Below are 27,907 nucleotides of genomic sequence, written 5' to 3'. Positions count from 1 at the left end.
GAATTCAGACTCAGGGGAAAGTCAAGCAGAATGATATGGGGCTGTTATAAAGGGAGTATTTGTCAAATTGCTAATGCGAAAAAGCGGATAACTGATGTAACTTTGGCTCCAAATGCCATTAAGTATAAGAGAACACTGAAAAAATAGAAATAAAGTCTTAACGGCACAAATAATGGTTTACTACTAATAATAATACTGTAATTACAATTTTTTCAAGCTAACACAATAACAGCCACTAACATTATTACTATCACACAATAGTAGTAATCACAACTTTCATAAAGAATTCAATTTAAAAAATAGAAAATATAAAAGTTACAAACATTTTTTTTTTACTTTTCCTTGCTTCTTTTTTTTTTTTTAAGAATTTTATTACAGAATAACTTAAGACCATTTGTCATATGTCAAATCGGCTTCCACAAAATGCATTTTTACTTGCAAATAATTTTACAAAGAGCTCAGTACAAGATCATGACTGTTGCAGGACTAAACAAACCGAGAGTGGCTCACATTTTATTATACGAATGACACCATATTGTTTTGGAGTTTCATTATATTGACCTTATTGTGCCATTGTGCTTGTTCTGACACCATGATAATGCCTGAATACGGAGGGAATTATGCCCTGTATAAATAGATCCCATAGTCAAAGATCGCCTCAATTATCCCTCTACACATTGACAACATGAACAGAATAAAAACTAAAGCCTTAGTCCAAGCTGGTCTCAAGGCGCTCTTCAAACATTGTTTTGGCCTTTGTAAGAGGGGCAGAGGAACATCATCGACATCAATACCAACAGAGAAAAGAAATGCATTCATCTGATACATTAAATACTTACATGTATTATAAAGAATTAACTGAGAAATCATATATATATTTATGGCAGCTCTTTAAATGCATTTGTTTTTTTTAAATAACGCAAGTCTGTTTGTTCCCTCTTTATTGTGTAATTCTTATTATGGATTTTAAACCTATTTAGCAAAAGCTATTTTTAATGTTTACTGTGTTTGCATATTAAATTGCACATACTACCACAGAGAAGGGGTTTCTGTACATGCACACCATTAATCAACAAATTTTCTCATACTGCTGCTTCCAGTTTTTACGCTGAATGAAGAAAATGAATCGGATCATTTGGTCTCATCAATCAAATTGGTAATTGATGTCTTAATCGTTATACAGTTAATTGAGCACCTTGATTGTTGCCTGTCATTGTTCAGAGTATTTGGATACATTACCCAGTAGCCAGCCTGCATCAGTTTGGGGGAATTAGAACAAAGGGATTTAATTTTATTGCAATAAAAACTATACAGTTTATATAAAAGTAATGCCATATTGCATATTAAAGAATTGTATTTTAAATTTTAAAAAGATGGTTATCTGTCTCGCAAATTGTTTTAATTTTAAGAAATTAACTTAAAAATAATGATAGCATGAATCTCTTAAGTGCTCTATTCCTGCCAAAAAAGTGTATGTGAGGTTTTCATCAGTATAATTGTCATCAATCCATCTTCTGTGCACAGTGAAGTGATAACAGCTTATGAAAAATGACTCATGGCTTTAATGAGTGCCTCACTTCTTCGTGGTAAGCAGGTTCACAGCACTCCATGAAACACCAATTCTCCATTTATTCCACTTCACTGTTTTAACTCCACCTCATATACCATCTTGCCTTCAATTTTTCACATAACGAATTCCTCTTTCTTATTGCAACCAGCGCAGAGATTAGTTAAACGAGTAAGACTCTGGGCCAGGCGAGTGATGATAGAGGCCACAGCCTATAAACACCCTTTGATCCCCTGCAGAAGGGAATAGGTGTAGGATAGCAGTTAGGGCTCAGGGGAAACTGTAGGGGAAGAGTCCTTAATTGAGTTACAGAATACTTTAATTACAACTGTTTCCCACATTCCTGCTCTTAATGGCTTGCGCACAATATGAGCCACCAAGGGGTAAAAGAAAAAAAAAACCTGCACCTAATTCAATGCCCGGAGCGCAGCTGCAAGGCAATTATCATCAAGCACCCCTGCATCTGTGTACAAACAATCTCGCAGCTGCTGCCATTGATACTGTACATGCAGAAAGGCACAGATTGACCCCAGTCTCTAGTATCGCCTCCAGACCATGACCCATTCATTTAGGAGGCGTTTGTGACACCGATGAAAACTCAACCTGTTTACAGTTTCTAATGAGTTTACATGCGCTGTTTATCATAGCGCCTTGTGTTTGTGGACATATACAGCATCGTTTAAATGTTGCATCATCGTGAAAAATGCTAGCAATAAAAATTGTTAGACGATTACTGGAAGGTCATTTGATTTTTTTAAACTTGCATTTTTATTTATAAAACATAAACATGCTTTATAGAACACAGAAGTAATTAGACTAACAATCATCACCTCTTTTCAGTCCATCCTGAATTTCCTGTTGTAGATGGAACCACACCTCACTACAGGGATATTTTCAAGTCATCTACAAGCCGGCAAGTTTTCAGGATTGGGAATTTTTAACTTTTTTAAGTGTAAATTCCTGTTCCAAATTTTTTTGGGGGATGATATGGGTGTTATTCAGTACTTCTTTAAGAAATATATGAACATATATGATCATGTAACCTCTATAATCTGCTTCTTCGTTAAACCCTCTAATAAAACGTCACTTTTCACTTTAATTTTTAGGTATCTTTAAGGACAGCCACAAAGTTTTACCATTTAACACTTGCATAAGGGATTTTCTAAATGAGCTCTTTAAAGTTACAAGATGTTTACACACCAATCAGAATTCTTTCAGTTCAGTGTTTAGATGCCCAAACTGACATATAAAGCACCTTAGTACCACTGTGGCTAAGTGCACCGTGTATTCACAGCATCTGCATGTTTTACAATACTTTTTAGTTTCCAGTTTTGTACACATATTTAAACAAATGCCACCATGGTGGGCATGTGCGTGTCTAAGCTGGATGGATGCGTGTGACCAAGAATGTGAGTGGGGTAGTGAAAGTGGGTGAGTGGGCCTATTTGTGTGAGGAGCACACCAGCGAGGGCCACTGTGGGACAGAGGGGGAAATGGAGGATGACTTTATGACACAGAGGGCATAGGATCGGAGACAGAAACAGAGAGAGCCTAGTGGAGGCGGAGGTGGTATGGGGAGAGGGGCTGCCCGAGCTGTCAGCTCTGAGGAGCTGCTGGAAGGCTCAGCGGGAGCCCAGCTTGGCCCCCAGGATGCCTTGTCACCACGGCGAGGGCCTGGAATGCACCAACACACAATGAGCTCCTGGGGCTTAGAGGGCACTCTGATTTGATAACCACATTAAAGTCCTAGCAACATCTGTTGGGGTGCAGGAGAAAGGCCTACTGGCAAGCTTTAACCCCTGAAACTGGGATCATTAACCCTCAGCCCTGTGAGAGAAGGGGGAAGACAGCCCTCTATTTGTCAGCCGCCCAGCACAGGGCTGAGGGGGCTAATATTTTACTAAAAACAGCGTGAGAAGAGAAGCAGCTCAGGGCACCATGGGGAGTGCTCCTTCACACTTTACACACAGATTAAGAGGAATGTACAGTCTGTTTTGCTTAATGGAACTAACAAAATAACATTTGCATAACCTCCAAAGTAGAGGCTTTCTGAGCATGTCACTGATTTACATGATATTGATCAAACAGCTCTGCTTGTCTCCACTAGTTTAGACTGCATTAAAAAGTTAGCATTAAAATTCATGTCACTGTTCCTTCGCTTAAATGAAAACAAAGCATCATACTATACATCAAATGCAATAAACTGTTGGTATACATTAACATAGATATGCCAGGATTATTTTCCTCTCTGATTTGTTAATGTGCAGTAAGAGGAGAGGGGGCAAAGTTGATAGAGGATGGATGGAAATAACAGGTGTCCTGTCACAAAGACATCTCGGGCTTCGGGATGCTCCGATGCTTCGTGGTCAGCTCCAAGCCTCATCCACCTCCACAGGTTTCAAAGGGAAGGCCACCTCTCTGTAATGAATAATTAGGGAAACAAAAGGCCCAGAGGGGGTGAGAGGCTAGGGAAGGAGGGGCAAGCTGTGGAGGGTTTAATGTAACTAGACCAGATGCAGAGAGGTTTTTGCCCCTGTGCTTCATAGAAAACATCATCCTAAATGTATTCCCTGGAGATGAGGGCCTGCAGGAGGTGCCCCCGATGCACAGGGTCCTCAAGTACCTCCACACAAGTAATCCCATTCACTGCAGCTCATTACATGGGCAATTAAGTGCTGGGGTAGGGGAGAGGGATGGGGAAAGGGGGTGATGGCAAAGAAGTGTGTATGCGCCTGTGTGTGTGTGCGTGTGAGAGAGAGTAAGTGTATGGAGGGTAACAGGCCCATCACTGGGTTTTAAGGATCGAAACCCCTACCAATCCAATTCCCCCTCACCCGGCTTCACCCTCACTAGCCGCCCCCTCCCGGATTCTTCACCTGGGCTGAATCTCTCTGGACACCTGCCTCTCCTAATGAAGATCCATGGCTTCATTTCCATTTCTGGAGTCATATCAGAGACGGCCAAGCACAAAACAGGCCTGTTTCCTCAGAGGCCTGGAGAGCCGGATAGAATGACACGGCTAAGTGCTCTGGCAGAGCAGGGCAGCTGCAGAGCCTGAAAATGGGATTTGGTTGGGGGTTCTGAAGTGGGGGGCTCGGATGGAGAGGACCTGATGTTTGGATTGGCCACAATGGCAGCCGTGTGCTACCTCAGCAGCTCCTTGGTACTAATGAGGCTTTCTGCAGAGATGGAAGAGAAGAGGAGAGGGCATGAGGAGGAGGAGAAGAGGAGAACAGAGTAGGAGTGTACCACTACACACCTACCTCACACACTCTCACCTCCTCTGCTGATGACAGCTATGTTAACTCTTGAGAACACACACCAAGGGTCTTCTACTACACAGAGCAGACATAAACAGGTGTCAAGACTCACACAACTACCAAAGGACCTGCTTTCTGCAGCTGCTTAAGCTCTTGTTGGCAGTAGCTGACATGACTACAAACAATTTTGGCACATGTTCTACACATTTTTTTGCATTTAGTGAAAATAGGTGGGGAAAAAAGCAGATCATATTGGCACAAACCAAGAGATCACAAACCACAAAACATGAAGAAAAATGTCGAGGTCACACAAACACATTCTCAAACTTTGTAGAAACTTTTTATTGATAAAAAAATATGACTGCATACCACTATTGAGCTTTTCCCACCCCACCCAGTTACCACCCAGCACAGCGTGCATGTGTGTCTTTCAGTACAGTGGTTAAGGCTGTGCTTGTTAACATGTTCTAGCTCACTGACTCCTCTCAGCACCTGGGGCTAGGGACTCAGAGCTGAGCCAGGTGAGGGAGATGAAGAAAGGAAAACAAACAAGCTGACCCCCTAGTCTTATCACAGCTGCCTCCTTAAATGAAGAAACTTTAAGAAGCCCATGTTCTTGTTGTATTAGGTCAAAAAAACAGCCAGTTCAGGCAATGATCAAAAAGTATTTTGATTTTAATTGTCATAAATAGCCATCAGATATTAAAAGGAGATTGGGAGGGGGCCATATTATATGCATAAAGTGGCCACTATGTATAAAAAACCAGTAAAGGTCAGTGCATGAGGCATAAAAGGTGACCTGTTTGTGTAGGTACAGGACGAGCCTGTAGGGGAGGAGGGTTTAGCTAAGGACTGTGTACGGTGTCATTTTGCAGGCCCCTCTGCACTCACCTGGAACAGAGCACTTCCCCTCCCCAAGTCTTATCAGTTCCCAGAGGAAATACCTGCTGCAGGTAAACACGACCTTTCGACCCCAGGAACATCCACTCTGCCCCACTGTCAGCAGCCAGTGTCCCCGTCCTGGAGCCTGTCTCGGCCTTAATCCAAGGATTACCTCTACCTCAACTTCTAACTCCAGGCTCAGAGCCTCGTAACTGCATTTAGCACCATGTTCAGACCAGGTCTTCTGACAATCCTTCAACCCCTACCCCAACTACCTGAGATGTTGTTCTTCATGCACCGGTGAGAAAAACCTTTATCCCTTCACCCCGACTCTTCCCCCATCCCCTCATCCCTCTGTCTCAAATTTAATCTTATCTACATATCACCAGGTGTAACCAAATATGCCTCTTATCAACCAAAGTGTCTTCAGCTCTGTTTTGCATTGTCACTCGAGTGATTTATTTTGGGGAGGAGAGGGGGACTGAATTAAATAATATGTCATATGTCAAAGGAATAGCTGTATTTGTGATGGAAGTTGGCTTCATTAGGGAATGAGAAATTTGATGAACTTTCAAAGTGATCGCATTAAAGAATGATCGTAATTAAAATGGAGTCTACTTTTAATGACTCTGGAGTGTAATTAATTCTTCAACTGTATCTATAACACATTTTCTAATAAATGTGTGGGTGGTGATTTATATTTAATTACTTCCTTAAGAATTTTGAAATAGGAGTTTTTCTATGAATTATGACATAGCCGGTCATAATGGTGAAGCAAATGCCACACCCTACTCATTTTAACGGCGACACATATGTATGCTCACACAAGCACCAGTGAATGAGCACAAGTAAATATGCATAGATAAATAGGTGCAGGGTGATATAACACTCACAGTGCTTGGCATTGCTGGGACTACAAAGGTGGGGGAGGCTCTGCTAATTCTATCACTAGTGTCCAGGAGTCTCCTGCCTGCCTTCAGGACATAGACTAAGAGGCTGGCAGTGCCCTAACAAAACCTTCCCTACGCTACCATCACAGGGTCAGGGTTATGCTCACACCCCTAGGTTAACCTCCATCTCTCCCAACCCCCCACTCTTCCTCCACTGTCACCTGAGCCACACAGGTGAATGCTTGACTTTATTTGATGGATGCGGTTTCCCACAGCGACAGTGATGTATGCAGGCCCATAAGCCCCTCCCCCACCGGTCAAGTCTGGAGCTAGAGTGGTGATTTTGTGCCGATAACCTCCTCGGTGCACACAGCGCCGGGCAGGGCGATGGAAACTGGAGAGGACAAGACATCCTGTGTGACGCACCTGAGCGTATGCTTCATGAAGCTGAAACAAAGGAGAATCCATTCCGAAGCCATCAGCACTCATCCGAATAACAAACTTTGGGGCTCTGTGATGATGATAATGAATAGGTATTCGTGTGTCTACATGCACAGATATTGATGTAATCCAATTACTATTTCTGAGAAGGTTGTCAAGTCATGTTACATGTTGTATGCAAAAGATTTTGTATAGGTGAAGCAAGTTCACTGCTTTTACAGAACTGCACTACACATTATTGGGTGGTGACAGTCCTTAAACTACACCTTAATTAACAATAGATTGTGTTTTTGTTCCTTATCAATGACAACACCTCCCTCTATCTCCTCCTCTCTCCTCCTCATTATTAGCAGAAGCGCTACATTAGAGATAAGCAGTAACAATGGCCGGGGTGAAGGCCTGGAACACAGTTGTTTTTATCTCTTGCTTGATCTGGAGCCTGTGGTGTCTCTGTCAGAGGATGTTGTTAAACCAGGTCAAACACTCAAACATCCTGTGGCATCTCACACAGGCACACACTTACACAGCCCTCTTTGATGGCAGTTCACACTCGTCTGGGAGCCTGGTCCATGTGGATGGTTTATAGGCCCAGTGAGGTAATTATATAAACCTAATTTTAGATAAAGACTTTCATGTATAACTCAAAAGTCAGATCAGTTAAAATTAGAAGCCATTACTTTCTCTGGGGTCTGTTTATCAAGATTTTACAAATTTAGCCCACGATGGGAGACTTGGCTGCCAGAGGACTATTCCTGGACCAGACAAGCAGAATAGAGTACTTAAAAAAAATACAAAAAAATACATAGTGGAGCAACTAGTTAAAACGAGGCCTTACACCTGAGAGCACAGGGTATGAATCATGCCCGATGCTAAAATTTATGGCAGACTTTATTTTAAAGCATGAAGCACATACATATGACCATCTTTGTTTGGTGGAGAGACCAAGGACATTATAAACGACATGTCATGAAAAAGATGGCAGTTGTCCAATCCCTGCTACCAAAACCTCAATCAGCAGCCTAAATGGGAAACATTAACAAGTCAAGTTGTTGCAGGTGCACAGCAGAAGGTCACAGCATATCTCTGTATTCACTATCATGGCAAATATGCACATATACGTTCATAAAGTGCATCAGCCGGTGCTCTCAGATGATGTCAGCACCGGAAACGAGCCATTAAAAAAAGCTGTTGTGGCACGTAACTTGGCACAGAAATATAACTTACAGAGAAAAATGTTTTAAAACTTTTATGAGCTGCATTTTTTTTTATTATGTGCAAACAGTTAAAATAATGTTGAGGCAACACTGAGGTGTTTAAACAAGATGGGTATCGAGCAGCAAGGCACTGAAGGGACTTAGGCACCTGCAGTAGGATTGTTTATTTTAAAATTATTGCAGTTTTGTTGTTGCGTGTTTTTGTTTCCAAAATATTTAGATGATAGGTTTCATGATGAAATAAGCAACCACAGTTAGGAACACAAAATCTTTAATAACCCACAGATTCAGAAAAAGTAAAACTTTTGATCCTAAATTATAGATAAACTAGCAAAATGATATCTAATGCTTATTGTAACTATATAAAACTTACCAAGTTCAACTCAAGTAAAATTTTTAATGTGGCCCTTTTTTGACCAACTTTCATCAGCACTAGCCCTCAAAATAGGCTACACGATTGCACACACACACACACACACACACACACACACACACACACACACACACACACACACACACACACACACACACACACACACACACACACACACCTCTGTGTGAAGGGAGGAAGCCCCGGTGCAGGCAGGTTAATATCAGGAGCACTTGACAACAATAGTGTGTTATGAGGTGCTGCAGCGGTAATAAGGTCTTTGTTGGGACTTTAGAGCACAGCCACATCACCTCATTACTCATCCTGGGAGACCAGTTGCCAGTCGGCATGGCAACCGGGACTTGGCTGAAGCCAGAAGCAAGACCAGAATCTCAATGCCCAGAGGGAACACACACACAAAGGATGTTCTAGTGGAAGGAAAAAGTTTAAAAAGTGGCCACAGTGACCCCAGACCAGTGCCGTGGAGATAGGATAGAGTTAATCTAAAACCCAACATGTTAAATCAAAATTGTATTTTGTGCAGGAAAATTCTATCTTAATAAAAGCCACCAATTCAATTTCAGAGCACAGATCGAGTCAAACGTTATGTGTACATACATTTTCATATCAGGTTTTTTTTCTTTTAAGTGAAATTAAGTTGAGTTCAGATAAACAAAACTGATTGGACATCACAATCCAACAGGAAACTGCTTTATCTCCCACATGCCGAGTGTGTGAATGGACAGCTTAGGAGTGGACAGGGCGATCAGTGGAGGTATGCAGAGGTGTGATGGTTTTATCCTGCAGGTTGTTGGGAGTGTTGGGTCAGTGTAGAGCGGTCAGCAGCTGCTGCCTGGCCTAGGTCCCACAGTTCCCAGGCTGGGGGGATTGACAGGCCAGTAATAAAATAGGCGCCCCGGTTGGGCTGTGTGCGGCCTATTGTTCACCCAGCAAGGCCCGCGGCTGCTGTTTACTTTCTCCCATATGCATTATTCAACGGCACAGGAGCTCCCGGAGAAAGGGGCCCCATTCAGGGATCCTCTTGCCCTTGTTTTGTTTTGCTAATTTTCAATTAAAATAAACCATCTTTTGCCAGTGCCATGGCTGAGTGGGGAAAGAGAGAGGGACACTGTCCCTGCCACTTGGGCCCTCTGAGGAGATTAGACAGAATGCGTAAATGAGAATAAAGTGGGATGTATCATTTATACTGTCAGTGATATGTTTTTCTATAGTAGGATTTAAACGGAGACAATAAAAGGAGCTGTTGTTTCGGTTGAGACCATACGCTGGCCTCTTATTTTTGTTGTTACCAAAACATTGTCTCATTGTGACCTCGTTAAAATAAAAGAGGATTATACTAAATATATATGAGTGAAAAATCACATAGGTTAGGATTTATTTTCACCTAGTCAACAAGCACACTTTTGTTCTACGACGACAAATTTCACCATTGCAGTTGCAACAGGAGGATTCCCATATGGTGGGAGGAAAGTGTGAAGTAATCACAAAGACAATAGCTTTTCAATAATGACTCCCAGAGGTCATTAAATGAAGCCAGCCAGAGCAGCCTGGACTAATCAATAAGTGCAGTGATGGCTCTCTTTTTAGTCTTCTTATTCACACAGGAGGGGGCTGAGCCAAACTTGCGAAGAGCAGGGACAGATGCAGTGACAGTGGGGGAATAAGCAAAGTTAAAGATTCACTACACATCTGTCACTTCAAACTGAGGCGGCAGCTCATAGTCTGCCCCCGCTGATTAACTGCCTGCCTGTCGACCAGCCTGCCTGATGCCATGCCTACCTGTGGCTGGGGTCTGGTCTGTTGCTGTGGTTTGCCATATGCCTCTTCTGCCTGAATCCCCACAGTTTGCTCAGTGGCTATTAAACTTTTCCTGCCATGTAGAAAGGCAGAAAGGTCTTAGTGTTATATGTAATCAGTAAAATGGAGAAAAAAGAATATGTACAGCCACACGATGGGAATCTACCTTTTCTCCAGCGGCATGCTGCCATTTTTTTTTTCCATCAAATCAGTTTTACAGCATATTTTCACCTTAGCTGGTAATCACACAACCAGTGCTCTAATTCCTTACCTTAAAATTGACCATTCTATTTCACTCGTCGTATAAAGTAAATCCCCACTAATGCCCTACACACACAAACACCTGATATTTCATATCCTCCTCTTAAATTACCCCTTGAAAAAAAATCTGGATACCAGTCCTAATTGGCTGGCTCCCAAAGCCCTCACTCTCGCTACCTGTCAAATGCTGATAATTACAGAGTCTAGCAGAAACCTGTTCTAGCCTGTTTTGTGTCTAACAGAAGTCGGCATTCACTGAACAAAATCATTTCCACAGCATATACGTGTACTGTCATCATCTAGCCTATGAACTGAGGATTTGCTCCTCACTGAGAAAGAGAAATTATTTATCTCTGGCAGACCCACGCTAGCCCGTTAGTGCCTGGTGAGTGGGCTTGTGAATGTGGAGGGCCTCTTGGCTTGGCTGGACACAGTGTGTTCTCCCGCTGAGTGCAGGTGAGCTCTCAATGCAGCCCTCAGCACCTGCCCTCTTTGTTCACTTGTTGATGGCTTTACGGCATGAAGGGGATCTGTCTGTCTGGCTCTCGTAAAGCCAGCAACGCGCGGCCTAGTAAAAGCCACACTGCTGCTGGGGCATTGTGTGGGGCCCCCCATGGCTCCCGGGGTGACCCCACCAGTCACAGAGAGAGCTCGTTTTTAGCGCCCACTGCAAATGACGCACATGCTTACAGTGTACACCTAAAAATGCAGTACACAGTTCAAATTTCAGATAGTTGTGCATGAGCATCGCCTGGTTATGCCAGCTTGTACTTTTTCTTCAGCACCAGGAGTAATATTCACCATTAAAAAGATTATAAATATTAAATAATCATATAATAAACTGGTGGACGTAAAGAATTTAATTCACCTTGATCAACTAAAAGATTGCTGTTTACACGTTATAAGGTATAACTTCTGATAAAATAATTCTATGATACAAATGCTGTGCTTTCCACCCTTTATATTTTTAGTTATGTGTTCTTTCTTGAATAAAATGTGATTTTTCTTGCGAATGGTACAAAGTTAACTAAAAAAGCAAAAGTCTAAAAACAAGGGATGGCTTATATAACAACATGCAGTTTATCTAATAATATTTAATGCAGTGCTTCTCAAATATTAGGCTGCGGTCTGTGCTGAAGGCTTCACATCAAGCTGATTGACAAACACCGAGTCCCAAGCCGGATAAAGCAGCTCAATGGCCGTTGGAGGTCAGTGATTGCACAGAAATAAGCCTTACATTAATGTTTAATTTATATGATTTTCCTAGATATGAAATCTTACTGATAACTTCAAGCAAATTAAGTGACTGAAAAGAAGGCCATAAGCAGCTTGGTATTTGAGATCAGGTCTTTGAGTGGGAGCATCTTAGAAACCAATTACCAGACAAGAAATAGATCATTATTTTTTCTTTCAGGATTGGGTTGTGGGGATGTGGGGGTGGGCAAAGGTGGTTGCTAAAAGGAAGGGAGGGTTTTCTAGATTGAGGAGAGAGGGCACAATAAAGACATAATCATCTACCCTCAACTTTTCCTATCCAACTTTCAGATTTTAATTTGCTGTCTGTGAAGTGATACCTAATTTATTTTTGCCTCATCCCTTCAATGCGCCATTGTTGCCGCTGCTGAGATTCAGAGCTTCCTCTCTTAGCTCACCTCGGCGTGAAATTGGTTTAATGAAGCTGAAAGGTATGGGGCTCTCACAACACTGTGGATTCCAGTGACACTGCTTGATCCACCCACCCCTCCTCTCTGTACCCTCCACTCCTACCCCAAACCAGTTCTCTGCACACCCACATTATGGTACAATTTATAACACACCCACAAAAGATCCCTATCTGACATATTACATCAGAGCATATTACCGTCTTTTTGATAGCACCAGGCTTCGTGCAAACACCGAAGAGGGGGGGAAAAAGTGACTGGCTGATCAGCTTGCATATATAGCATGCATATGCCACTTCAAAGTATCAATCAATGCCAGTAATAAAACTGATCAGAAACAGAGGTCAAGATTAATATAAAGGGGTAAAAAGCAAAGAGGTACAAGCTTGTAAATAATCAGAGAGTAACCCTGCCTGTTTTTCCCCACCTCTTCCAATCTGACCCTGTGAAAGGTGTTCTCGTGTTACCTGTCGTCCTGGGTGTGGTTTCTAATGGGAATGAAAAGGAAGTCCCGCGGACTATTGTGTGTGTGTGTGTTACATTAATATGATCCCCTTAAGTGATATCGTTTGCTTCTTCTTGTCCCCTTTTAGGACAATCAAATGGAAATGCATCCGTAACCGAATATTCTGGCCTGTGCCACTCATTTCTGGTTTGAGGCCCAGTTTGGAGCTGGTAGTTTTTGTACAAAAACCAACGAAAGGGGAAAGAAAGTAGACCGTGTGTGTGTGTGTGTATGGACAATGTAGGATATGAAAGGTTTCCTGTGGTGCTGGTTTCCCATGCTAAAAGTGAGCAGAGAGTATGATGAGCATCTTAGAAGATGTCATAACACAGTCAGGTGCTTCTATAACTGAATCGGCTGTGGTTGCTATAATCCTCCTTCCCGAATGTGCTACGCTATGAAAAAACATGAGTTGCTGATGCACTTCCACTGTGATTTAGAACAAAAACTACAGTCTGCATTCCATGGAGATGTGTACTGAAAAGGTTTGGCTAAAGTTGCTATCAGACCTGGGTAATCCAAGTTAGTTTGATGTAAAAGTCCAAAGTTAAAGTGTCCTTTTTAATACATTTTCTGTGGAAAATAAAACACTGATTTGAAAAAAAAAACAACGCATATTAGCTCAATTTAACAACAATAGAATACCAGAAGAGAAGAGAAGAGAAGAGAAGAGAAGAGAAGAGAAGAGAAGAGAAGAGAAGAGAAGAGAAGAGAAGAGAAGAGAAGAGGCTGAGCAAGTTCAAAAACTTTAAGACAAAGAGAGAAACGCTTAGGAAAACCAGGAAATGGACAGGGCTGACTTACAAAGGTTTCTTTACACTGTAATGACACGGGCATTATGCTGAACTTTGGCTGCCGTAAGTCAAAAAGAATGAACACTTTCGCTGCTGTGGAGCTCTGGCCAGCAGCACGCACTGCTGTTTGTCTTTCAAATGCCATTGTGGGTGAGGCCACCAGTGTATGCTCAAAGTGCCTGTTACAACTTTGCATTCACCGTGGGATTGTGAAACTCACAAAGGCATGCCAAATCATCGTCCTGTAATTTTGTACAATTTTGAATGACCAACCATCATCGTCTCAGAGTTGGTAAATGATTCTTTTAAACACTTTCACGTTCCCTGTGATTACAGAGACCAGTTTTGTGATATCCTAAGTGTGAATATGTGTAGCCTACACAGTACGTAACACACACGCAGACACATTTACACACGAAGTAGTGCCAAGCTGTTGTCTTTAGCTTCCCAAGTTAAAACCTAATCTGAAGTGGATGGAGATGGGAAGATTGCAGCTGAACAGAACCGCAGGAGTGCTATCTTTTATAGGTAATTACTTAATTATCAGTTAACACTGTCGCAGGAGACACAATACCACCATAACAACATGCATTCACAGATGTGAAGACGTGAAGACAGCTAGAAGCTATTACACGCACTTTCAGTGCACTCTTTCTACATGATAGGGAATGCGGTCTATGCTAAAATAATACTATAAATATGTCCTGAGTTAATCTCATTAATTGCCCTGTAGAAGTAAAACTGGTACCTCTTGTTTATCTTGATGCTAAGTAACCTGCTGTATCTCATTTTGATTTAATCCCAGTAAAACAAAAAACTTCTGTGCTATTTAATATTAAATGGTTTACAGAGCTAGACAAACACCATTCTATTTACCATTGAAGTTGAGTGTGATGGTGCTGCTTTTTACCACTAGTGGGAGCTAGTAAACAGGTGACATGCGTCTCAAAGGATGCCCTGCGGGCTCTGTCTCAGAAAAAGTTCATGTTTGAACAGTGTTGGGAACCAGCAGTGATTTTATAGGTTTGTTTAAAGACACAGGTTAAGACACAAACAGCCAGGTAGTTAAATAGATGAGTCTGAAGAGGCTGGGTGTTCGGTTACACTGTTGTAGGCTGAGCAGATGAGAAAATCCAGTCTTTTCATTGGTCTGTAAACATTTAGCCAGAATAAACAGAGCAGATAAAAACTGACACTAGACCCGAACAACTGAGTGGTGACAGAAGTGAGAAGAGGGGTGAGATTAAAAGATTTTTAACTACTAAGTTAAATTACCCTTATATTCTTTTAAAAAAAAAAAAAAGAGTGCTGCATGTTTCCACCTGGAGCATGAAACCACACACAACCAGTCAAGGATGGAAACTCCATATGGTGTTACATGCTTTTGGTCAGTGGTCATGCACCTGCCCTAAAGCCACAGTCCTTCCCTGTGGTCCTACACTCACCACATAGGTTAACTCAGTAAAGCACCCTTCTGCACTGAAGCAGCCCTGCAGGCCTACTAAATCTCACCTGAGACAACCTGCCGTGAGGCAATGAGCATTTAGAGGGTAGGAAGGAGGTCTTAACTCCTGTTACTGTCACCCAGGAAGAGCCACAGTCCTGCGGCTATCAGTAACAACAACAGTCACCACTTAGCCAACATGTCAACACCTCACAACTAACATAACAGAAGATTTGTAAAAGAGGAGTTAGTGGAAAGGCTACTCATGTAAAAACTAGCTTTAAATCTAAATGTGTCAGTCTGTCACACACACAAACCTCCAAACAGTCTATTAAAAGCTCATGTGTGAGTCTGGACTATTTTTACTGTACAGGTGTATCGCCTCTAGTTTTCACAGATGACACTAATGTACCATCACAAAAAAAAATCTAGCCTTTATGTGACTGTGGCTATCACTGTGCAATCTACTTCCACGTAAATGTGACATTGTGGTTCTGTGATTTGTTTTTTCAAATCCAAAGAAGAAAAACTAAAACCAGCAACTGAATAATATTTAAAAGTATGTCTACATGTCTTAAAAGCCTCATTAAATCACATTCTGTATTTGCTTACCAAAACCGATAGTGAAAAATCCCAATATTAATTGATATAAAATTCAAAATTCACTCAAGCAACGAGAAAAGTGTTTTGGTCAATAAGAATAAAAGAGGGAAGAACATGAGGTTTGTTTTGATGTGATGTTTCCACAGTACTCTGTTGACTCCAAGTGCAGTGGAATTGAACATAAACAAATGGACGCCAAATAGAAAAAGATGAATAAATACTACCAAAATAACTCGATTAACCTGCACATTAACAGACTGTATTTTCCCAGCCCCTTACTAATTTACCTTTAATGCACTTAGTTCCTGTAAAAAAGTTGATGTGACTTCTATGGCCACTCCTCATTCCAGTTTTCGCCAGGTTATACAACTTAATCTCTGCAGGCTTTCATCTACTTCTACTTTCTTATCCGTTCATAACCTGTTCTTCAACAATACTGATAAGATTCTCCATTCTCTTCACTTCCTCATTAGGTTAAATTTAGTGACTAAAAGGTTTATATAATACTTATAGAAGTCAAAATCTTAATACTATCATGAAGAGACTGCTGAATTTATCAACTACACAAGTATGTACATGATAATGTAAGAGTGGTTTTAGCAAAGGAGTTTGATGAACACGAGGGACAAAAACTAGCTTCTGATATAATTCCATGGGACAAAAAGAAAACCAAAACAAACTAACAACGAATAATGCTCCTATGTTTGTGGTTACAGACTGGATAATGTACTACCATAAAAATTCAACATCAAACAAGCACACGCACACAGAGTCTGACTCATTCAGATGTCATGAAAACAACCACAGGATTAAGATCTGTGGCCTGAGTCACTTGCCAAATAGCTGCTAAAAAACCATCATGACTAAAGGTTTGAAGGGGTGATTCTCCTGCTCGGTGTTAACTATAACCAGTGTTACTAGTTTTTTTGATAAAGAAAAAGCTCAATAAATCTGAATAAAGGTTAAAAATATAACCCTTCTATGAATTAAGCTGGAGGACACATGCGTCACATAGTGGGGGATGCACAGTCTTAACAGCGACAGATGCTGATTGACAGATACGTCGCCTTTACTGGCTCCTACTTTCAGTTAAGACAACATGGTGAGCCATCTGATAGAGGGGCCCCATGTTCAACGGATGGGCTTACACCCTATACAGGTATGTACTGTGCAATTACCAGAGTCGCTCAGAGCATGCAATAATCAGTAGGTGCTGTAAGATTAAGCACGCGGGCGGCGGTGAAAACAACTTAAAGACAGGCTACTACTGTCAGGTGTCTCACTTCACCCAACTAATTCTCCTCCCTTACAACTGTGTAGGGTGTCCTGCGATATGTGGCTAGACGAGCTGCATGACACGAGCTCCAGTAGGTGTGCCCAAGCATGGGAGAATGTGTGTAGGTGTGCTCACAGTTTTAAAAATAGGCAATACCTAAGAGACAACGGACAAACCCAGCGCATGCGTGTGTTTATGTTTGTGTTGAGTTAGACCGTGTGAATGGAGCTTGATCTTGTCTTGGTCTGACATGTGATGTGAAGACTTCATCATCAGTCAGACAGGGTGAGAATCTGCATACAGACACAAACAAGGATATAGGCACATAAGGACGGCGTTGAAAGGAAATATGAAGAAGTGAAACATACTTACATGCTTGAAAATGTAATTAAGAGATATGAATTATTTTTAAGGTGCGCTTTTACATGTTTGCGTGTGTGTGTGTGTGTATGCGTGTGTGCTTAGCCATGTCTGCAGGGTTAGGTGGAGGCTGATGCTTTGGCAGCAGGTCTGGCACGTCTTTCAGGCCCAAACCTGCAGAGGAGAGAGAGACAGAGAGCGCGAGAAGGGAGGCCGAAAGCAAATAGGTGTGAGAGTCTACCTGTGATATGCTTCATTTATTCCTCGCCATCATTAAAACCTCCTGGCATTGTCAAACCAAATACAGGTCAACCTAATAATGTGTCCTGTTTACAAAGTCAGATTAAGTCATTAGTGGACGGAAGAGCACGGAAGCGAAAAACACATTAAAAATGAAATTTAGTTACCTTCACATACCCAAGAGTGAACCGTGCACACCTACCTGCACATGTCTACCTGCTGTGGTGATAACAGTGTTCACTTGACACGTGCGTTTGGGTTTTTATTCAAAACGATGTTTCTTTTTTTTCTTTTTAACCAACGAGCAATAGGCAGGCATGTGGGGCATCCTTGTTTTGCTCTGAGATTTCAGCCAGGCACAACGCTGTTGATGAATGCATTGTGTTTCAGTAGCCAAGCGCTTCAGGAATGTGTTCAAAATCTATTTGCAGTGGTTTTCTAGTTAGGTTCCCCTCTAATTTTCCATAAAGTTTAGCTTGTATTTTAATTTAAGCTCCCTGAGATTCGGTTTCATGTAAGTGCATTAAAAAGCTTCTCAATCATCAGCTTGGATTTTAACACAGTGTGGTCAAGATTAAAAGGTCCATTTTGAATTAAGTAAGAACTCTCCTTCGGATATCGCTAGATAAAAGGATTTCCTGAATAATATCCAGATAATACCTCCACCTACACAGGAACACTTCTAAAGGGAGTATATGTCCCCTACGGCAGTAAGTAAATCACTGTACATTGTGACCACAGCACAAAAGTGACGTTGGAGAGTGTATCAACTCCATAACCTCAAAGGAAATCTCTATTCAGTGGCCATAAAAGAACGCCTTAGCTCACTGTCACTGTGGGGCCAGTTACAGAAAGAGAGAATGGATTAAGAGAGAAAACAGAGCGTAGAAAAGTGGATAGTGTACAGGTGAAGTCCCATGGCTATGGAGGTTTGCTCAGCTGTGCGGTATTCTTTTCTGTGCCCCACCCAGTAACCAAAGGCCAGGATATCTCTTCTCCACCCTCCCTCTCTACAGCTCTCTCTCTCTCTCGTTCATATTTGCACAGGTGAGAGGACAGCAGTCCAATGGGTGTGGGTGGGAGCCTTGAAAGTCAGGTTTGCCTGGCTGGTGGAAGGAGTTCACATGTAGACTGCAGATGGATGAAGGTCTGATGGCAAGGATCCAGCCAGCCTTTTGTCTAGAGAGACAGACAGCAAACATTCAGCGAAACAGAGAAACTCTAAATATCATCAGTCATAATGACCTGTAGTAAAATGAGAGGTTGAGGTAAGAGACACAGCCATGTAAGCAATTAAATAGTGAGATGTTGAAATGTGAAGGATACCAACCTGGCAGAAACAAACAATTCTAGAAAGATGCACGGAAGCATGCAACGAAAGAAGGAGGGACCGTAACGAGAGGGCAGAGAGCAGGTAGGCAGGTGGAGCAGTGCAGGAGTCATCAGGGTGGAGAGGTTTAGCTCCTGGGGCCAAAAGTTCAAAATGAGGCAAAGCGAGTAGGTAACTCTAGTCACCGTGTGCCAGTGTCTCACATGTTCCCCTTCATTGTCTAAACAGGCTGGAGCTCAGGTTTCTGGAACACCATGAGCTTCCTAGGAGATGAGCCCACCCCCATCTCTCCCGTCTACCCCATGTACCCGCCACCCCACCCTGCAAAGGTAAACACATACGTGCAACACATATATAGCAAGTCGACACACACAAGAGAATTAGGGAAACAAGGAGTACGTACTCAAGCCTGAGAACCGACTTTTTTGTGCCATGAGAATCAAAACCAAAGCACGTATGACTACTCCTACCCAGTGGATAAACAGAATAAGAAGTGCAAATAACAATCCTTTTTTTTAATCACACAGAATGACACACTAAGTGCCTCGCCTTGAAGAAAAAAAAACACAAACAGCAACCAGAGGAATAAGTTGTAAATCACAATAATTACCAATACGCCTATATCAAGAAAGACTACCTTAGATGTACGAGGCAGTAGTATCAGACATCAGGAGATGTACACCAGAGGCAATTTCCTTTCTCTTTCACTCCTGTAGAATTCCACAAGAGGATCTTTGCCTGATTCATAACTTAGCCAGTGAAATGTTAGTGTTCAGCACCCTCTGTCATTGCCCTGTTAGGTAACATCTGTGTTCAAGTTCCTTAACAGCTACTGCAATTTTGCATCCTATACGTAACATTTTACAGCCCAGTTTCCAAAAAATTTAAAAATATTGAGTTTTCCTGAAAAAATGTTGCAAAATTCAATCTGCTCCATTTTTGTTTTTTGGTATCGTTAGTTTGTTTCGTTTGTTTGGGATAAATACGTAACTGTAACTGGAAGCAGTTAGACTCCCACTCTTTAATAAATTTTTTAATACACTTGAAAACATCCCAAAGCAATTATCCAATAAGAATACATATTATTTGTCTTACCATATATTTTTGGCTACTCAGGCTACGTCCACACTAGCCCGAATAAATTTGAAAACGGTGTTTTCGTCTGAAAACGCTCCACGTCCACGCTATCGTCTTCAGTCGTTTTCACAGAGTTGTGCGTCCACATTGAAACAGACGAAAACGCTTAGGTTCCAGTACTGCGCATGCGTGAAACGCAAGACGATTCACCCTACCTCATTTCTGTCTGCCGTTTATTTACTTTCCAGCTCTTTGAAACTTGGCAGCAAAATGTTGAGGAAAAGCACAGAGTTTTTTAAATGGACTAATAATGAGGTGGAGTTGTTGCTGCGAGTACCACAAAAGTACAAAGTTGCAAAAGCGAGTGAGAATTAAAGAATTTGAAGAAAGGCTCTCTGAAGCATGTACAAACTGATATTAATCTTTAATAGGGCTGTCAAAATTGAAGGCAAACAAAACTGCTGTATAATGCCCTCCGCTATCTTAGTTTAATTGATAACATGACTGCATCACATGACTAAAATGTGTCATCGTTTTCGAAAAGGCTCCGGGTTCGCTGTCCACACTGCGATGCGAAAACGGTGTTTTCAAATGTATCCGTTTTGGAGAGCGTTTTCAAAACGCTGCGTTTTCCTTGACTGAAAATGCCGTCTCAGTGTGGACGGACGGCCAAAACGGAGAGAAAAAGAAAACGTATTAGTGTGGACATGGACTCGGACTCTGATGAGGAAACAGTAGTGTTTAAACATCTGTTTTCTGAAAGAATGCCATTTTTACTTTTAGTTAGCGTAACTTGAAATACTATTTCTGGCTTCAATGAAAATACATTATATAGACAAAAATAGTGGGTCATCTAATAATTACACCTACAGGCACTGTTTGCCATGAAGCTCCCGGTGCACAGTTTAGGTACTGATGTTAATACCAGAGGAGGTTTGGAGCTGTGCAGTTACTGAGTCAACTTACACATATTATGAATATTATCACTTCAACCTCATTTTGTACATGACACTACTCTTTGCATAACTTTACATGGTGTGCCACTTTACGGCTGTCGATCCTAAAGGATTTCAGTTTGCAGTGATACTACTTACAGTTAATTGTGGTGTAAGAGGAAAGAAATTTCATCAACCAACTTGTTGCAATAGCGACATCCTATTACAGTACGATAGTTGAATTCAGTGAGAATGACCCATTCTTTCACAAATATTTCTAAAGGTAGACTGCATAGCTAGATGCTTGATTTTATACTCCACTGACAATGGGACTGAAAACATCTGAATTCAATGTTTAAAAGGTGTGGATCCATATTTTTTTGTCCCTCCAGTGTATTTTTGAGACAAGAATAGATAGTCACTCAGTTTTGTGGAGACATGATCCACAAAAAATGACTCTTTAAGATTTTAATGAATACATTCATTTTCATCCAGCACCACCAATAAATCAAAATTTGGTACTTGCCGAACTAATGGCATCGTAATCAATCTTGGCTACATTTAATGTCTAATATAAACTGAACTGGAGAACATGGTAAAATGACTGGTTCTCATATAGCACTTTTCTACTCTGAGCACTCAAAGCGCTTTTCTACAACTTGCCTCATTCACCCATTCACACCTGAATCAGAATCAGAAAGGGTTTTATTGCCAAATGTTGAGCAGGTTTACAACATTAGGAAATTGCTGCGGTGCTTCAGTGCAAACATACTGTCATAAATTGCGCTTAAATAGACATGAAAAAATAAAAGTAAGAATAAGAATTAAAAGTGCTACGTAGAAAGATATATACATGAGTGCAGGTGGTGATCAGTGCCAATCATGGAATGATGCAGTGAACACAGCGTAGGGTCATGTGTTAGTGGTGGGAACAGTCGTACGTTTATTGTTCATGTGTCCAACAGCAGAGGGGAAGAAACTGTTCTTATGGCGAGAGGTTCTGGTGCGAATGGACCGGAGCCTCCTGCCTGAGGGGAGCAGGTCAAACAGACTGTGTCCAGGGTGAGAAGGGTCAGCTGAGATCCGAGCTGCACGCCGCAATGTCCTGGAGGTGTACAGGTCCTGCAGAGATGGGAGTCTGCAGCCAATCACCTTCTCAGCAGAGCGCACAACACGCTGCAGTCTCTGTTTGTCCCTGATAGTGGCTCCAGCGTACCACACGGTGATAGAGGAGGTGAGGATGGACTCGATGATTGCAGTGTAGAATTGCATCATCGTCCGTGTTGGCAGGTTGAATTTCTTCAGCTGCCTCAGGAAGTACATCCTCTGCTGGGCTTTCTTGATGACGGAGGTGATGGTGGGCTCCCACTTCAGGTCCTGAGTGATGGTGGTACCCAGGAAGCGGAATGAGTCCACAGAGGTGATGGGGGTGTCAGTCAGGATGATGGGGGGGAGTGGGACTGTGTGCTTCCTGAAGTCCACAATAATCTCCACTGTCTTCTGGGCATTCAGCACCAGGTTGTTGTGGCTGCACCAAGACACCAGACGTTCAACCTCCCTCCTGTAGGCAGACTCATCCCCGTCCGAGATGAGCCCAATAACGGTGGTGTCATCTGCAAACTTGATTAGCTTGACAGACTGGTGGGTGGAGGTGCAGCAGTTGGTGTACAGGGAGAAGAGCAGAGGAGAAAGAACACAGCCCTGAGGGGAGCCGGTGCTGATGGTCCGAGAGTCCGAGACATTCTTTCCCAGCCTCACATGCTGCTTCCTGTCCGTCAGGAAGTCAGTGATCCACCGGCAGATGGGATCAGGCACATTCATCTGGGAAAGCTTGCCTTGGAGATGGTGCTGAGAAAAGGTGCTGTTCATACAAGCACCTTTTCTATGCCTGTTCTTTCTCGCATGAAGCACTCACCCAAAAGAGTAACAGACAACAGTTCACACTCACATTCACAACTACAGGCAATTGAGATTCACCAGTTAACATAACCTCACCGTCCCTTGTATGTTTTTGTTTAAGATGAACAACTTGTCATAAAGTGGAATCAATAAATTGCACAAAAATCTCAGATGCAAGAATTATACAAATTAAAACGTATATATCCAAACTGATATTTAATTGCTTTTTAAAAAATTGTTAAAAGGTCCAAAAATTAGAACTTTCTGCCAATTATTTCTTGGTTTAGGCTTTACAGGGTTAATATGTATAAAAGAAAAGACCAGTAATATGAAAAACAGATACAAAGTACTAAGAGGTTAAGATATGGTAAGAACACAACCACATTATCCTGTTCAGGAACTCATTTGCGCACTGTAGCGTACTTGGACTAACAGTAACACCTTATTATATTCGACACCATCACGGTCTCTCTGTATTGTTTATGCACGTTGCCTTAATCGGGGTTGACAAACTGAAACTTTCCAGTCTGAGAGTTGTCAGTTGTTCGTGCTAATATTGTTCTCGTATTTTCCCTGTGCCACTGTACCTTCCATAGGGCAAGTATGTGCAAGAAATTCCCCCTGTACTTTAGAATATTATACATACGCGGTCACACACACACACACACACACTTTAAAACTTTTTCTTTGACTCTGTTGCTCTGTAAACATCATCTCTCATTCCTCTGCAAAAGTCAGGACCACTTTTTACATACTGCATGAAGTTGGCCTCGTGGGTGTAGTCTATAGGTTTGAGAAGTAGGTTAGTAATTTGAGTTTCCAGCTTAAGGCTGAATCCTGCCACTACCTCCTCTCTAAGATTACTTTTCTGTACACAATAGCTGAAATATTTGAAACTTAAGCTAAACAATCCCAAGAAACACAATTTCTTCCATAGCACTTAAGATTTAGGACAGATTATGTGTTAGTGCGAATGTTCAATCAGTTGGACCATCCACAAGCAGAAATGTTGCAGAAGGTTCTGCTATACATTTGAATTCTGTGTGTTTCTCAAGTTTCTATTTATCAGAGGGTGTAAAATACTGCTGTTTCGTTAGCTGTAGTTACCGAAAAATCCCAAATGTTTTCTTATGGTGTCTGTGTAGTGGCAACACGGAGAGCTCGATATCTTGGCTGCATAATTAGGTATAGGCAAAAAGATTATTTTGTTAGCGTTAGGAAAAGACTAACTTTGGTTAAAATGCACTCCTTCAAAACATAAACCCACCATACTTAGTTGGAAGTTGGAATTTAACAGCGGGTGTATATTTAAATCAAGTAATCTGGAAAAATAGTTCCTGTGGGACCAGACGGAAGTTACACGTCTGACTAGCGCTGCAACTGACTTGCCATAGCACAGATGCCATAAGACAAAACTTCATAAATGAAGAGGAGGCACTTACCACCTCTTCATTGATGAAATCATTAAATCACCAAATTTACCTGCCACTTCTACCGGATAACTCCTCTGCAAATTCCATATCCTGTTTTTTAGCTATTGTTAAAACTTGGATCTCACAAAATTCTTTAACCTTAATAAAAAAAATTATTTGAAATAAAAAGAAAATTTTAGTGATTCGTTTCACTAATGAGCAGGCGTTTGGGGTGGCTGTAGCTCAGGTAGTAGAGCGGGTTACCTACTAACCAGAAGGTTGTTGGTTCGATCCAATTCTGCTCCAGTCTGCATGCCAATTATCCTTGGGCAAGAAACTAACCCTAGGTGGCTCTCCGATGCATTCATCGGAGTGTGAATGAGTATGAATGTTAGTTAGGTAACACTGAAAACCTAGAAAAGTGCTTGTGTGAATGGGTGTGATTGGGTGAATAAACAAATGAAGTTGTATAAAGCGCTTTGAGTGCTGAGATAGAGTAGAAAAGCGCCATATAAGAACCGGTCCATTTACATTTTAAGTAGATAGCTGTTCATGTATATCCATTGATCAGCAGCTTTTACCAATTCAAAATTCCCATCTGGTTCATACAGCCAACCAGGGGTTCTCAATTACACCACCAAGCCTCTGAAATCATCCAACTTCAGATTAGGTGAGCTGTCTCAATGAAAAGAAATTGCTTCAGACTATTTTGAACTCTCTATGTTATTATTATTTATTTTTATAGCTTTAACTCCTTGTTGATTATTTTTTATTTTTTATTCCTATTTATCCCCTTTGTATATTTTATTTATATTTGTCTCTGTATTTATATATGTGTGTGTGTGTGTGTGTGTGTGTGTGTGTGTATATATATATATATATATATATATATATAACAATTCTGTAACTGTAACTTCGGTCGTTGCTGTGCTTTTTGGAAGTCGAATTTCCCAGAGGAACCCACCCGAGGGATTAATAAAGTTCTATCTTATCTTATCTTATCTTATCTTATCTGATCATTTTACTTGGTGTGAAGCGCTTTGGTGGTGTCTGTTGTGTTTAAATGTCATCAGATTGTCTTGATTTAATGGTATTTGGTGTCCCAGGAATGAGAATCCATCTTTTTTCACAGCTTTTTTTCCGCAGTGGGCAAGATGCATTTTTTGAAGAAATGACCCCTCCCCAGGAGATGCTCACCATGGAAACCCATGCCAAGAAGCTCTCAGTGCACAGTTTAGGTGCTGATGCTAATGTCACAGGATGTTTGGAGTACCACAGTTATTGAGTCACTAGTTATTTATAGTGGTGACTTGGATCAACTATGTCCTTCATTACTTGGTGAATTAACTTTACATGGTCAGCCACATAATGGCTAAGCTACTATGGTTTCCAAAAGGTTCCTCTTTGCAGTGATACCCCTTACAGTTAACTGTAAGACGGTCATCCAGTTTTGTGGAGACTTTATTTACCTGCTCAGATTCTGTAAAAATAGTGCTACAATTATATTTCTTAGCTTATTATCAGGTGGGCGGGACTTTTGGAGCCAAGTGACCCTTGCACATAGCTACTGCTGCCCTGGGCAAGGAGCCAGACTCGAGGCCTTGTGAACACACGCACACCCTGAACACACAGAGCAGGAAATCACTCTGATGTCATCAGAATTCCATGAAGACTACGCAATAACCTTCTCCATGACAACATACATAACTCGTTATGGGTCAGAATGCTGCTGTATGTGCACTTGCATTACGTTGTGATGATATGGTGTTTATGGCACTCGAAGAAACCTGAAATTAAATCTCTGAGAGAATTCCAGAATAGCGGTGGTAGAAGTACCACTAGAAAACCTCATAGAAGCAAGTGTGGCCACTCAGCAGCCATCTTGGTAATGCCTCTGGGCACTTATCTGAACAGGATTCATTGAATGCGAGGTCTCCTGTGTGATGTCTGTGATTTAACTTCTGAGAAGATAAAGCCAGCAGGTTTGGCTGGGTATTGCAATGATTTAAATCTTTATGTCTCTGTGACCACTGAAATTAAAGTTGTTTTCATAATATTTTAACATAACGTCCCTAGAAAGCACCTGGAAGCCTCAGTCAGCATTATGTTCTTCAAGATGGTAAAACCAAAACTGCATGCAAGACATAAAATAGAGCCGCAAAACCCCGAACTACAAAAGAAAGTTTACATGTTACTGAGAAAAAACTGTGAGATCATCTCCATGACCATACAGCAATACTACCGGGGGTGTCATACCACAGATCGCTGTCCTCCCCATAACAGCTGTATGGGGACAGACTGTAATGGATTAGCAAGTCTGGCTTCATGGGAAGCAATGTATCTGGCCTCCCCAGTCAGTGGTCACTCCCTGATTACTGTTGACAAGGTGATCAGGCTAATGGTCTCCCACTGGGAGAACAAAAGACCCCATGAGTTGAAACTACATACACTGCAGTAGGTGGGCACGTACATGTAATCTTACCTGATAAGTTTGCGAATGTGCTGGCATTATGCAGCAAGGAGAAATAAGAAAGTTAAAAATATTTTTAACGGTAATGGGACAGTAAAGTCAAAAACTCAAAGTGTGAGAAAACAAACTGCCCAAACTGTTCTTTGGGAGGAATTACATGAACTGACTGTATTTTGATTGTCCTCTTTTAAGCTCTTTTGAGCTGTTTTACCTTTTTTGTAGACACAGCTTTAAAAAGTCCATTGCAGAATATAACATTTTACGAATGCTAATGGGTGGATTATGATGGAGATAAAAAAAAAATAGAATAGAATAGAATCAATAACTTTGCAACTGCAACTGCATACCTATCCTCAAAAATTATGTAAGATTTTGCATTTTTAAGGACTCAAAGAGCTCAAAGAACATATTCCTTAATAACTCAGTACTTCTACTTGTATCTGAATATGGACACTGATACTGAGACTACTGACTCATACTGACCCACACATACAGTTCTTACACACACACTGGACTTTCTGGACTTTGGTTTTGCACAACACTGGTCACTATATTCTTCATTTCCGGTTAATACTTGTACAGCTGCTGTTATTGTGTATATATTTATTTATATTTAGATTTCTTCATACATTCTTATATAGTTCTATATTGTGTATTTTGTTGTACAGTTATTTTATTTTCAACTTTAATTTATATATTTTATCTTATTCTTCCCAGTTAAATTTACCCTTCATTCTAATTTGTGTTGTACAGTTATTTCATTTTTAACCTTAATTTATATTTTATTCCTTCCTAGTTAAATTTACCCTTTTTAATTTTTCATATTTATTTCCTATCTTATTCATAGCCTTTTCCTTTTTTGTTTTCTTTAGGTCACGAGCAGTTGTCCAAGCATTTCACTACATATCGTACTGTGTATGACTGTGTACGTGACAAATAAAAATTTGAATTTGAATTTGAATTTGAGACCAAGTTGAAGAAAATACCTTGAAGCCCAATCACATTCTAAACTAATTTATTACCTAGTCAAATGAATGCGTCTCTAAATCAATCAATAGTTTGTCCTCTACTTCTGCTTCTTCTCCTTTCCTAAAAGTTATCAGTGCTATGAGTGAATACTAGTTTTCTGCATTTTGGAGTCAATGGCGAGCCCTGGGACGCTGTGAGGTGTGAATGCTAACGCGGCTCAATCTGTGTG

At 41.2% G+C, this 27,907-nt stretch overlaps 1 protein-coding gene and 1 long non-coding RNA gene across 2 annotated transcripts in view; one reads left to right on the top strand and one right to left on the bottom strand.

Annotated features, from left to right (window-relative positions):
- Positions 1-4,611: 4,611 nt before the first annotated feature.
- LOC308408218 overlaps positions 4,612-27,907 on the bottom strand; it is a 47,841-nt gene continuing 24,545 nt past the window's right edge. The window contains exons 2-3 of the long non-coding RNA XR_013973759.1: positions 4,831-18,765; positions 4,612-4,746 (exon numbers count right to left, since the gene is read on the bottom strand). This is a non-coding gene — a long non-coding RNA (uncharacterized lncRNA). The remainder of the gene's footprint in view (positions 4,747-4,830; positions 18,766-27,907) is intronic.
- LOC308408217 (uncharacterized protein) lies at positions 17,457-27,603 on the top strand. The gene is made up of 3 exons (XM_080900386.1): positions 17,457-17,573; positions 19,145-19,245; positions 25,372-27,603. The coding sequence occupies exons 1-3, from the start codon at positions 17,480-17,482 to the stop codon at positions 25,522-25,524; spliced, it is 348 nt and encodes a 115-aa protein (XP_080756512.1). The 5' UTR covers positions 17,457-17,479; the 3' UTR covers positions 25,525-27,603.

Source organism: Rhamphochromis sp. 'chilingali' (assembly GCF_963969265.1).
Source record: "Rhamphochromis sp. 'chilingali' genome assembly, chromosome: 13".
Taxonomy (NCBI): domain Eukaryota; kingdom Metazoa; phylum Chordata; class Actinopteri; order Cichliformes; family Cichlidae; genus Rhamphochromis; species Rhamphochromis sp. 'chilingali'.
Note: the sequence above shows the minus strand (reverse complement) of the source record. Positions and strands in the feature narration are given on the sequence as shown.